This window comes from Fusarium falciforme, chromosome 6 (assembly GCF_026873545.1).
Source record: "Fusarium falciforme chromosome 6, complete sequence".
In the NCBI taxonomy this organism is placed as follows: domain Eukaryota; kingdom Fungi; phylum Ascomycota; class Sordariomycetes; order Hypocreales; family Nectriaceae; genus Fusarium; species Fusarium falciforme.
Genome location: NC_070549.1, coordinates 2,203,070 through 2,216,687, shown reverse-complemented (window position 1 = coordinate 2,216,687; position 13,618 = coordinate 2,203,070). Strand labels below are relative to the sequence as shown.

The following is a 13,618-nucleotide window of genomic DNA, read 5'->3' as shown; positions in this document are numbered from 1 at the left end:
CCGCCCATAACTTGGGGGACTGCAGAGCCTGGTGGAAAATTATCGTCAACTAAAGAATGGATCATGGTGTATTTTATAGGGATGTCAGATGCCCAGATCGCCATATCTTCTTCAGAGAAATCCTCGTTACTCCCCTCTCCTTCATAAGACTGCTCATCCCCCACGGCTTGTGTGCCCATTTCCTTTCAGGTTATTCATCCTCCTATATCGCTACATGACCTTGAGCTGAGACTTCTGCTTTTAGTTAATTTGACCGAACACATTAAAAAAAAAACATGTCTATCCTATTCTGAATGATCTTGCGAGATAGCCCTATCCATTGCTGAGCGGTCGTGGGCAGAGGACCTGTCCTCTTCTCTTGTAACACCCACAATACCGCGTTTGCCCCCTTCCCGGGATTATTCGCATCTCAGGAGACCAGTTTTGAAGATGGTTCAAAATTCTGAATTGCGGAAGATTTCTCGGGAGCCCAAGGTGAGAGAAAAATACAAATGTTCCCAAAAGGTCGACCAAGCACAGCCGCTCAACGTGGCAAGCACGTAGACGCTCAGGAGCGGGGTAAAAGCCTCATGATTGACAATTGGCAATGATATTGCAGACCTGGTCTCAGGCGCTGTTGCAATTGGACGGGCAGCAGCTGCATGGGGAGGGAGCCTCGTTGAGAGCCTGGCCGCAGACAGCCCAACCACCGAAGCTCCGCCATTTTCAGGCTGCGCCTTGTTCAATGTCCATGATTGCCGGGGTCTGTTCAAGAATAAAAGAGGGTGAAAAGGAGGTCAGACAATATCAAGTCACCTTTCTTGGTATACACGTTGCTTCGAGTTTCACATCGCCCACTTCTGCGGAAGCTCAAAATAGTGACAGGCGAGCAAGAGAAGCATCCATGGCGACGCCTAGGCCAGAGAATAGTTCATCTGGGTTGGCGGTCTGGTTCAAGTCAGAAATCCAGGAAGATGTGTATGACATGCCCCCAAAAGACTCACAGCCGTGCAGACAAACTGACTTTAATCAGAGGCGGCCCGGATAGGATTCTTAAAGAAGCATTCCAAAAGGCAGTGGAGTTCAGCTACGGTCAAGTAAGAAAGAATCGAAATCATGAACTTCCATCCTTGCAGTCGTCCACAATGGAGAGCTTGCTGGAGGAGGTACACAAGGCCCAGGAGCAACACAACACAACGAAGAGTTCAAGACACCCATTCACCAAAGAAGCGGCTCTTATGTGGACTAAAGCCGTTAACAAGATCAATACTTTCAGCAAAGTCATTGATGTTCTTGTATCGAGTCATCCAGAGTACTCAGCACTCGTCTGGGGATCCATCAAGTTCCTGTTCCTGGTGAGTTGAATTACCGAGCTTAGCATGAATGTCACTGAGACTCTCTCCACAGGTGACCTTGAGCCACCAAGAACTTGCGAGCAAGATTTCTGACGCTTTCTGTGCCATCAGTGAGGCCCTTCCAGAGGTAGATTTCCTGGCTATCGAGCTTTATCCTGTTCCACACATGCAGACCACCCTGGCGACCATCTACACTCACATCATCGACTTTTGCGCCCGAGCTCTAAAGTGGTACAGCAAGACAACAGGGAACTTCATTGGGAAAACATTGGCGGCGATAAAGGATCCATGGGCGCTGGAGTTTCATGATGTTGTGTGTCAAATACAACGGACAACGGCCAGGATACGAGAACAGGCGGCGGTTGCCCATCAAGCCGAGACGAGATATGTCAGCTCTGTCATTTCACAAGTACAGCAAGAGGTTGTTAAATTACAAAAAGAGAAGGAGTTGTCTGTTTCTCCTCATGGAGTCCTGCCTGGTAAGTTGCTGGGAAGAATTATATGGCACAGTGTGGTTCGCTGACCCAGAGTCCAGGTAGTGCGACAAGTCCACCTCCGAGCCAGCCTTCATTGCTCGGAACAGCCCCTCTTGTGATCAAGAAGATAGCCAAATACTTCTTGTCTGTGCGGCTAAACCCCGAGAATGCCCTCGTTCCAGGAACGACATGGAGGGGCCGTCGACGGAAACGAGGAAACCCCGTCCCAGATCAGCTTCTGGCATCGTCTGCGATTTTTCGCCTCCAGATCGAGAACGAAATGCTCAAGGAAGAACTCAAGGCTATTATGACAGCTCAACTCGCATCCCCGGAGCAGGCTATTTGTGAAGCATCTGAATCAGCTCAAGGTCCCAACCTCGCCAAGTTTGTGACGTTCCATCAGGTGTCTTGTCACGATAGCGGCACGCAGACAAGCTACTTGGATCCTCCTCGCCTTTTTAGAGGCGGCACAGAAAATGACCACTTCAGGGGAACCCACGAGGTCGGCCACAAGGAAACATACCTGGAAAGTCACCCAGAAGTTTTTTTCGCGGTTGTCAGACACTATGAATGCGATGGGCATTTAATTCGGTCGATACTGACTAAGGAAGGACAGCCCGGGCCCCGTGGTCGGGTTCTTGTTCAAGATCATTACCCCAAGGAGCCTGAAGCGAAGGAAATCATGATCGGTCCAGTTGCACAGGCTGGGCTAAAGGCAATCATAGAGGCGTTCCCCCACCGGTTTCCTGGTTTTGATAATTCTCCCGGATTTCTGAAGACAGAGACTCCCTTTATGGTAGATCTACGCTTCCGCCGGCTTCCAAAGCCATACCCCCTCTTTTACCTATATGGGAAAACACTGATCGAATCCCTCGGGGAGGTTGATCTAGATGACTTGACAAGAGAGTCGCTGTGGTTGTTGTGTCAGTGGATGGAGGACAACTTCAGGAAAGAATGGGATGAGGCCGACGCTTTGTTTGCACGAGGAAAAGTCAACAGGAAACACTTCATGACATTATTCCGGCCCGGCGAACTTCTGGTTCGTCAGGACCCTAATGAAGGCAGGCCGTTGAGCGGTGCCATTGTCCCTTGGTTCCCGTCCAACACAGATAGGGCCGGTGTTATCCAACTCCGCTGGGAATTCAATGGTATCCTAAGGCATACATCTTCAGTCCTCGGGTTACCACCGGGGTACGGCTCGTTGTATGACTCGGACGACAGGCTTCTGGATATCACTAGCCTTGAATGTTATCCGCTGAGATTTGCATCAGTGGATATCAAAGAAAAGCTCATTGCCCGAGGGCAACGATTCTGGGCATGCAGACGGCGGAAACTCGTCTGCTACGACGAGCATGGCGCAGACAGTGTCTTTCAAGTTTGTCCATCTTCTATTTATCGCAACATCTCACTAATCTCGAACAGGCCGAGGGGCGATTCATGATCGACTACGCAATGTTTAAACGCTTACACCCTACCAATAGTATTTTCGAAGGACATTCCGATTATACTTGGGCCAACGATCAATTTATGGGGATTGAGGAGCCTCCCGAGGATTTCCTATACTGTCTACCGCCGAAGATCCACGGATTTGATTTCACTACCAAGGCCTGGAGTTAGTATTTTCGGGGGGGTTAACGTGACGGCACTCGCTGACTAGACAACAGAGACCTTACAAGTGGACGACATCACTGATGTGACGTGGAACAAGAGGGCGTTCTCGCAGGTTGTTGTGCCCCCTGAGACCAAAGAGTTGATCCTAGCCGCGGTGTCGGCTCATGGGGAAAGGAAGAGCATGGATCTGGACATCGTCCAGCGCAAAGGTCAGGGGCTCCTGGTCTTGCTTCACGGCGGGCCTGGGACTGGAAAGACTCTGACAGCAGAGAGTATTGCTGAGGAACAGGAGATGCCTTTGTACCGGGTGACGTGCGGCAATATCGGGACTGAGCCTGCCGAGGTGGAACGGGTAATTGATCTGTCGCCCTCGCTCGCTCTGTTTGCTAATTAGAGACAGTATTTTGATGGTGTTCTCGAGATAGGGAGAGCCTGGGATTGCGGTAGGAGACCCTGCTATTCGCCAATTGGAGAGCTGTTGCTGATCCTCATCCAGTGGTCCTTCTTGATGAAGCAGACGTCTTTCTTGAAGAGAGGTCCTTTTCAGACCAGAAGCGAAATGCCATCATTTCAAGTAAGACTCCCCCGTCTCCTCTTGGCATACATACTTACAGTAAGCAGTCTTCCTCCGCATCCTGGAGTACTATGATGGAATCATCATCTTGACAACCAACCGCATTGGGAGTTTCGATGAAGCCTTCAAGTCACGCATCCAGCTTGCCTTGGGCTACCCGGCACTTGGCGAGGAGGACAGATTCAAGATCTGGAGTAACTTTATTCAGATGCTGCATCACACCAAGGTCCGCGTAGACATGGAGGACCTGCAGATGAACCTGCCCAAGCTGGCGCGAGTCGAGGTCAACGGGCGCGAGATCCGCAACATCATCACCGTGGCGCGGGACCTGGCCAAGTTCCGAAAAGAGACGCTCCAATATCAGCACATGCGGGACGCCCTAAGGTCATCGCAGAAGTTCAGCGAGTACCTGAACCAGGTCAAGGGCGTCTCGGACGATGACTGGGCGAGGGCGGACAAGCTCAGGTAGGTAGACAACAGTGGACAGGAGGGTAGAATGTGCTTGGGAACTCTAAGACATGAGATGCAGATGGAAGAAGTTGCGCCGAGCCCTGCTTTACGAGGGGGAGCGGCAAACTCGCCAATCACGGGTTGTTTCTGCCTCGACGAGTGTTGTAATAAACAAGGACATGGCTGCATTCAGTCACAACTCACAACCTGTAACCTTTGAAACCCACATTGCTCCTCTTCGCGCACACACGGCGCACGCTCATGTGAGCCAGTCAGTAGAGAGGCAACAAGAAAACAAATGTGAGACAAGCGAAAAAAGAGAGAGAAATGCACACAACCTCGACTCGGGTCGATCTGACGCATGCACGAGTGAGAGAAGATCGCTTCAACAAGGCGTTTCCCCTTTGCCCCCCCCTCCTCCCTCGGCAGAATGCTGACGCCGCCCCTCCCCACGAGACATCAGCAGCATTGTCATACGCCCATGATTCGCCTTGCTAGTTGATGCACAGAGTACAGTTTGAGCTCGGAAGGAAGACGGACGACCAAAAACCCGAGCGCTGAGACGGACGGGACCCAAAGTTCCCCCTCAAAAAAGAGGCCAGCCAGAGAGAGAGAAGGACCCGGATCCATGGCGTCAGTCTCCCTCCCCCTCGTCCAACGCGCCGACCGCGTAAAGTGCTTGCAGAAGGCCATTCTAGCTGGACCCAAACCTACACCCCCCCTTTTTTTGGTACTTTGTTTCCTACTTAGACCAGAACCAGCCACCACCCCCTTTACAACAACGAACGAAAAAGACAAACCAACCAAGCGTTGAAAATCTAGCAAATAACATAAACAAAAAAAAAAAACTCTCAACACAAACAACGCTCGAGACGACGGGCTGCAACTTTGCCATCTCCGGCCGTTGCCAGCCCAAGCCCAGTTTTTGAGGGGGTGAGCCTTTCCTTGATCGGTCCACCCGACATGGGGGTGTGTGGTTCAACCAACAAATATTCCAGGGCCCGGTAGGGGATACGGTTTAGTGCAAGGAGAACCGAAGGACGAAGCAAGAAAAGAAGAAAAAACCAGGGCAAACATGGATCGAAGAACGGGGCATGGCCGGGCAGGACATTATTGAGACGTTCTTTATGCGGGATTCGTCATAACTCGTGTTAACTATCGTCGCCTCTCTCCGTCCCGATTCTCGAATCCTTGGACCAGTTCACGGTGACGGAGCCTCGGACCCCAATCCTTTGACAAGTCATGAGCTGGGGGTCCGATCTCACTCACGCACCTATCAACCCCCGCCGGGGCGTTGTTGGCTCACTCCCCGTCGTGCAGTGGCGGTCGAACAGAAATCCAAGACTTTTCGACACGTTATTCTGCTCTGTCAGAAGCTGCTCGAGTCGCAGGTTAATGGCGGGGGCCGACATCTCCCTTCTGAGACCTCTCGTGTGCTAAGACTGGGCGGACTCGGGATGACAAGAATGGTTCCCTGTCACGCCACCACTGCCAGGTTGATGAGCCCCGTGCTACGGCGGCTTCAGAGTGCCCTAGTTATCCAAGTCCATGCACTGATCCTTCTTCATAGCGCCTAAACTGGATGGATGATATGCTCTGCGGCGAGCTTATTCTGTTCTCCTTGCCTGGAGCATCCTGGATGCTGGTTAGTTTATCGCCTCTCTGCTCTCATGGATAGAAGAGCCTCGCGATGAACAGACGGTGTGTGAATATTAACGACATCAATGACAAGCCATGGCTCACATTCAGGTGACAACTCAAGGCGGTCCTGCACGAGTCTATAGGACCGGGGGGTCTGGGTGCAGTCAACAACCAGCCTGACCACTATCCACCCATGGACAACCTACCCTATGCCAGGGCAACCATCTCCCCGGACTTACACCATGATGCAGCCTCATGGCTCTCAACGGGCCTCGAGCGAAGATGGTCAAATTGAATCACCGGACACCCCATGGGAACCCTTTCCGTTGATCTGCATCGGTCATGACCTCACTGGATAGCCTGCCGACAACCCGATATCAACAACAAAGCGATGAGCATTGACATTTGGAGATCCTGACGCATCAAAGGCTCTTGTCGCTCCCTGGCCGACGAGACATCGCCAAGGGCGGCTCAATATCTTGTCCGCCAACCATTTCCTGGGCCGACCTGGCTCCGCAGCAAAGAGTTGCTCAGACACGACTAAGCGGCAGGAGTGCTGCGAGTCAAGGTACAGAGAGTATCCATATCGAAATGAGGGATACGCATTTGTGTACATTCAACGGATATGGAGAACCACCAGCGGCTTTCCCTGTCGTGATATCACCCACTCGGAATCAACAGGCAGGTCAGGCTGGAGCGGCTCCCCGGCATTCTGATTGGAATAATTACCGACAGACACCTCAAGAATGAGATGCTGTGGCACGGCCTGGACTCATCAACCTGCCACGAGCCTGGAAAGGCGAGCAGCATCGAGCAAGGATAATGTGGGCTTTACTCGAGGCGAGACTGCGCAGCCACCAAAACAACGCGGGAGGCTTGTCGGAGTTGGCTGTGTAGTGCACTTCAAGCTCAACTTCTGCCAAGGGGGTTCTGGACGAAGAGATCTGCATAAGCCCACGAAGTGACCTCAGCGCCGCCAGGTCGAGATCGATAGTCTGGCGGGGGATGATCCGCCCTGGCAACCTCATCTCCTCGAGACCCTCACAGTCTCAAGATGGGTCATGCCCAGCACCAGCAGCCTTGGTGATGGGGGCCGCAAGCGTGGGATTTCCAAACCGGCCTGGGCATCCTTGCATCACAAATTCCTCGCCCATCCCGTCGATAAACATATTCGCGCATCTTACCTCGAGCCGAGGGGCTTGGGGCGGTCATTGATGAGACGAGAGCCCCAAGCCATGAGCGGTGGCTTGCTTAGAATGGCAAAACTTTAGTGGATCACACCTGTCTCTCTTTGCCTGGCAGCCGGCCATGGCATGCTGAACCCAAAACTCTTGTTGCTGTTGGCTTGCTTCTCGCCCGTCAAATCAGGAGCAACCGTGGCCACGGCCCTATCGCTGCAAATAGACGCCTCCCTGACTCGTGGACGGGGGTATCGTATCGTCTCTCGTTCCATCAACAAGCTGGATGGATACATGCTGCCTTCGGCAACCAGAAAGAATAATGGTGTTGCGGACCGAGAGTCCCGGTGTCACGGTCTTAGTCTAGGGCAAAGCTCCGGACCGGCACCGGGTGCTAGTTCTGGGCTCGTGCAGCCTATTAACTTGAAGGCGTCTTGTGCCCAAGACAATCGCTATCCGCATCGGGGTGGCTTCGACTTGCCAGTCGTCGCATGTAGCATAACACACGCAGGTCAAGCGATGCCAAGTGTCAGTATGTTTCGTCATTCCAGAGACGCGTCTGACCATCGCCGATGAAAGGAACAGTAGCTGAACCAAAGGCACATGTTCAGGCTTGAAAGAAGACGGCCGAACCACATCGCAAGTGTCTAATGATCCTCCTTGGAGACCCGCTGGCCTTGGTCATACAGGACAAGACCACGGCATGTTGGCCGTAGTGGCGGGCGAGAATAATAAGTACGACTGGGGGCTGCTGGAACCGTCAAAGTCAGGGAGGGGGAGGGCAGCCAATTGGAAGCGGCGCTGAGTTGGATCTCTAACATCAAATTGACCTGGTTGGATCCAGCATTGGGGTCCCTGTTTCGAGGTGCCTCATGCCGAAGCGACAACGAAAATCCAACAGACTCGGCAAAAGAAGTCTGAGCCTCCAAGTATGGCGCCCCTGAGCCATGAATCGATACGTATCGTGCGAGCTTGGTCAAACAAGCGTGGAGCAACACGAGGCGGTTGCGTATTGCGAATTGAAGGCATCTTGAATGGATGCTCGAGGCCACATCCGCCAGGGCTGGGGCATGAATTGGTGGGTCGCCAACTGATGGGGAAAAGAAGGGGCCTGTGTATGACCTGGAACAGCGATTATATTCGGGGGTGTTAACTAGGTTGGAGGCATGGCGAATCCACAGTTGTAATTCCTCGACGTCGTGTGGATGCATATCCGGGGCAAATTCCGTAGTCAGGACGGGTTCATGTGCTCCCCCAAGGATCATGACATGAGGGCATCTTTGGCTGCGGGATTCGAGAGGTCAGAGTGCCACACTGGTCATCGGTCCATTTCCATCTCGCAGGGATATGTACCAAACTTTGACGGTAGGCGCCAAGCTCGCACTTGGGACGGCAATGCCCAGCCGTGGAGCGTCAATATCTCGTGAGAGAGGAGGCGGTCTCTTTGACGGTGTTGAACCGCGAACATCGGCCGATAGGACGGCGTCTTAATCCGGTGTTTGATAGCGAGCAAGCGACCGTGCGAGTGTGAATGTGCGCCTAGCAAGTGATTCTTGAACGAGGTCCGGAAGCTAAAAGACGCAAATGTACTTTGGCCGCCAAGCAGAGCGAGTAGGCTGCCAGAGACTCGCAGAGTCCGTCAACGGTAACGGTCACCTGCCATTGGTCAGTAGCTGGCAGGTGCAAATTTTTGGCAATAGTCTTTGGTCTTTTATCCCAGCTGCTGGGGTCGGAGGTGAGGCAAGAAGTGGCATGCACTTTTCGCCCGCGCCACTAAGACAGAACCTTGTGCAACTCAACAGAGGGGACGCATGGATCCGGCTTGAGATCCGTGCAGTTTGCAAGGAGAGAATCAGGACTTTCCCCTGTACCGCTGATGTTAGTACGCAGGAGGCTTTGGCATGCGTGGATGTGCCTCAATCCACCGCTGTTGAGTTAAGACCGGGTTTCCCACAACCCCACCCCTCCAACACCAGAAAGGCATGTCATCGGGGGCCATGGTCAACGGTCATGATGGCGGATGTAGCGGAGAGGAGAGCGGACGAGCGGGCAGCGCAAACACTGGACGAGAAGCCCCAGCCCCAGCCAAGCCTGGCGTGCTGCGTACGTAGGCACAGTGAGCGCGCAGTCTCCAGGCGAAGCAATACAGCGCACCGCAACAAAGCAATGTTGAGAGTTGAAGTCAAGGCACCCGAGCACCCCACTGTAGATGCGATGGTGCGCGCGTGCATTTTTTGCCACGAGCCACGCAAGGTTGATAGAGCCATGCATGTGGTGCGAGACTGAACGAGAGAAGGGTTGATTATGGCTCTGAAGGGTCTTCCTGGTCTACCATGATTGGCTTCTTGTATGTCAAACATCTCTAAATTGCCTGTGTGTTTTCATCATGATCACCGATTGTGTGCGTGTGAGCGAGCCCAGTAGACGAGACTGATACCACAACGGACGTGAGCCGGCCGTGGCTGCAAAGATGTGACGGCGCCCGATCCCTTGTTCCCAGGGCATTTGTAATGCATCCCCGGTGGTGGGCATGCGATAGTCCTGGTGGGCCGTGTTGGGTAGTGTTGCTTGACGAGAAAGGGCGATGGATGAAGGCAGTGGTGGATGACAAGGCAGCCAGCCAGCGGGATGGGATACAGGACTTGCTGCTGCACAGTAGCTCGGGCAGGATGGATGGAATGGAGGTTCGGAGTGGAAAGACGGACGCCAGAACTGGGAAAGCGCCGGTGCCTTCCCGCTCCTTGATGTTTCCCCCTCCGCGCCTGGCAGGGTCAGCAATTGCTTCCTTCTGGGCCAATCATGATAGACACCAAGAGTGGATACAACGGGGACTTATTCTACTCCAGGGAAGGTAGAAACGGACTGGCACAACTTCTGCTTCCCTGAACAATTCCAAGCAATGGGAGCTTGCCAGGGTCCAACATGCCGTTGCCTTCAAGACCAGTAAGAACCCGAGCATCGAGCAAAGACAACTTTGAGCCTGCAGTTTTCACACGACTACGGAACCTACAACACATATCCCCCTCCCCCTTTAGACTGCTTCACTGTTTCCTTCAGCCTTTCCCGTCGCGGCAAGGGATCGACGGTAATTATCACCGCCCGGCTCCTTGCTCTGGGTTGGTCTGGGCTTGGCTGGACGGTGCCACCTCCCCTCGAAACTCATCACAACGGGGTAAAGTAGGTACGGATATGGATACGTTTGCTTCCGCCTGGACCAAGGATCCATGGATGGCACTTGTTCGGTACAGTTTTATCACTCGCGTTGCTTCTGACTTGGAAATCTGACATCCACTGTGCCGTCCCATGATCGATCCATTCGTTCACCCCTTCAAAGAAGCTCTGATCGAAGTCCATCATCCCTGCAGAACAGACCCTCCGCTCAAGATGAGGAAATGGCCTTTCCGCTCATCAGCTTCGGGAGCACAAGAGACACTTTCCTTGCCTAGGCTGCTTCTTGGCCCCAACTTGCCGTCAAGGGCAATCTCTAAGGCAAGGGTAATCTCCAAGGTTCCCTGTCGTTGGCGCCTTGATATGGTTGGCTGTCTGGCTGACAGTGCTCGGAAATCCAGTGCGCCGTTCTGCACTGATTCGCCCAGTTCAAAGATGATCAAAGAGTGGTCATCAATGCATCCACCTCGTCGCGTTGCATGTCGTCGAGCTTTGATCTCCATGCCTGCGCCAAACAATCCACATACGAGAAAAGCAGGCTGCGGCGGCATGGTTTACGAGGTGACCACCAGGCACGGGATGAGCGGGACAACCAACTTCTGTACGAAGCATGATGGGGCTCTTTGACGTATTCGATTTCGCCAACCGCTGGTGACCACGCGAGACGGAGCGTGCTAGCGACAGCGAGTGTCCATGCTATGCTCCCTAACTATGTACGGGTATGTGCCATGGCATTCCCGGCGCCCGAGATACGATCTGGAGTCGTCAAGAAAAAGACCCCAGGAAAAGAAAGCAAAACGAGACAAGTCATTTCCCAGCGGTGGACTGTAGCCTCGAGACATTGGCGGGGAGTGAGTGCATGGAAAGTTTCTGTTTCTTACTGCGAGTAAGTGGCCTGAACATACGCCTGCAAAACTCACCTTTGACCAGCCCAAGCCGGTGCCCCCATGTCCGAGGATACGCCTCCCTACCTGCGTCCTCCGTCCTGAATCCAACGCCGGCATGGCGTTGACGGGTGGGATTGCGTCTTTGACCCAGAGATGTGCTCCGTAATGCGGGCAAAAACACATCAAAAATCCCTTCGGCACAGGCGATACGTGCATGCCTGGGCGCTCGGGCAGAGTTTGGCAGGAGGACGGGCATCAGCAGCCAGTTGAGAAATCTCGAACAGAAACACAAAGAAACGCACACCCACGGAAACAGGATGCGGGCCCGAGCAAAGCTGGCTGGCTGACTGGCTGCGTGAAATGTCTTTCCTGAGTCCGCTGCACGAGATTGGAAACGCCGAATATTGCTCTTTCAAACCGCAGCCCAGCTGTCGTCCGTGTCTTGTTGGTGACAGTCTCGGTGCATCCATCATTCGCTTCGGCCAAGCAGGGTCACGGGCGACGGAATGCAGTGACGGGTACACTGGCCGTGTTCTAACGGGCAACAAGCCCTCTCTCGCGTCTGCTCCATCGAAGCGCCCGCCAGCCCTGGAAAGTTGCCTTGGTGGCTTTCACTGGCACAACACCCAGAGGTCTCGGCGAAACCAGGCGCGCACACCAGAACGACTGACACAGGCAGATAGACAGACATGCTTGCACGCAGGTGACAAGGGCTTGAAAGGGTGCTCTCCAAGACGACAAGGACCATGTGTCGATTCGCAAGTGTTACAAGTTGAGGCTTGACGACCTGGCGCGGATGGATTGTGCTGGCTGACACAGCTGGAGCTTTGCGAGACGCCGACCTGTCGCTTGCAACTGGCTGGGCCCGGGTTGCCCTGGCCGGTCTTCTGGATCATCGCCTCTCTAGCCTCTCTGTAGGAGGAGCGTGATGACGGCCTGGACTCTGAATATGGCGCTGTACGAGGGGAAGATGCAGCCGCAGGGATGCCCACGTCCAGCGCCAGGTTGTCGGATGGGGCCAGGCGGTGGCTTTGATTGAATGGACGATAAGGCGGGTTACCTTGGGGCACCCAGTCCCGCTGTGGGAGACTACTGAATCCAACACTGTGGGATGGACTTGACCCTTTGGCAGGGAATCAAGGAGAGGCGTCTATTTTGGCGACAAAACTTTTTTTCGTGACTCGGGCTCACTCAGCACCCCAGCTGCGGCCAAGACGTGGCCATTATCCGAAATCCTTTTCGTCTCAGTCTTCGGATCAGCCTTGAACCAAGGGGGATGATGAATGACGGGCAAGGTAAAAAAAAAAAAAAAAGTCCAAGACAGTGCACGTCCGTCTGTCTGGTGACGAAGAGGCCGAAATTGACTTGACCATTCTTGGGTCGAGGAGCGGCAGCCAGATTGATGTGCGCGTCTCCCAACGAATGGGTGTTCATCCCAGTTGGAGGGGAATGGATGGAGAATGGGCTTGTGGGGACACAGCCGTCTTCTCCATGACAGCATCTCGGAACCCTCACAAGTTGCCTCTTGGTCATGGCTCCTCTTGAGACGGTAACTAATCTTGTCTAGCCCCAGGCTGAGCTGGATGACTGTGGCCGCCGTAATCTATTAGCGACAGGGCCCAGGCCGCCCCAAGACAGCCAGACAAAGCCAAAGCAAATCAAAGCAAACTGAACCAAGCCCAGCATCAACGGGTCAGGGACGACGGCGACGGCGACCTACGGCAGCGGAACTGCGGGCCCTCCGCTTGGGTCTGGGTGCAGAGAGCCCGAGCCCGAGCCCGAGCCCTGAGCTGCCAGGTGGTGGTGATTTTCACGCGCGGCCGGCGCTCACGCATCCACGTTCCTGAAGAGGTCAAGCAAGGAATCAGAGTGGAGCAAGCGACGGCATGGCTCATGGCTCATGTTGATGGCTCATGAGAGCAACCAAGGTCGTACCGCTTGCGCGGGAATGCGTACAGTAAGCAGGCAGGTACGTATGTTGCAGGCCACCCTCCCCAGCACACCACTCATGGTCCCGTCGGTCAAGCAAGCGAGAATTGTCCAGAGAAAACGAGTTGAGTTCCTTGAGAGTTGAGCTTGTACGAGTAACGTCTAATAATGAAAGGGACAATCCGGCCGGTTTGAACGAGAAGCTTCGTGCCAACACGGAGCCATGTTTCCTGAGTGAAATCTTAATAATAGCAGTCCAATATGATCGATCCTCTTCTTACACTGTACCATTCTCCAAAGTCCAGGGGGTAGAGGTGAAGGTTTTGCTGCGTAGGGGGCCCCAGGGGCGCATTCATCCCCTTCCATCTCA

The 13,618-nt window shown here is 53.8% G+C and overlaps 1 protein-coding gene across 1 annotated transcript; it reads left to right on the top strand.

Moving 5' to 3' along the window:
* Positions 1–1,124: 1,124 nt before the first annotated feature.
* NCS54_00826200 (AAA domain-containing protein) lies at positions 1,125–4,464 on the top strand (the record flags this gene model as incomplete). The annotated part of the gene is made up of 8 exons (XM_053153657.1): positions 1,125–1,334; positions 1,387–1,813; positions 1,870–3,185; positions 3,233–3,422; positions 3,475–3,773; positions 3,822–3,864; positions 3,918–3,995; positions 4,043–4,464. 8 exons carry the CDS (start codon positions 1,125–1,127, stop codon positions 4,462–4,464), a joined length of 2,985 nt encoding a protein of 994 aa, XP_053009632.1.
* Between the last annotated feature and the right edge of the window lie 9,154 nt (positions 4,465–13,618).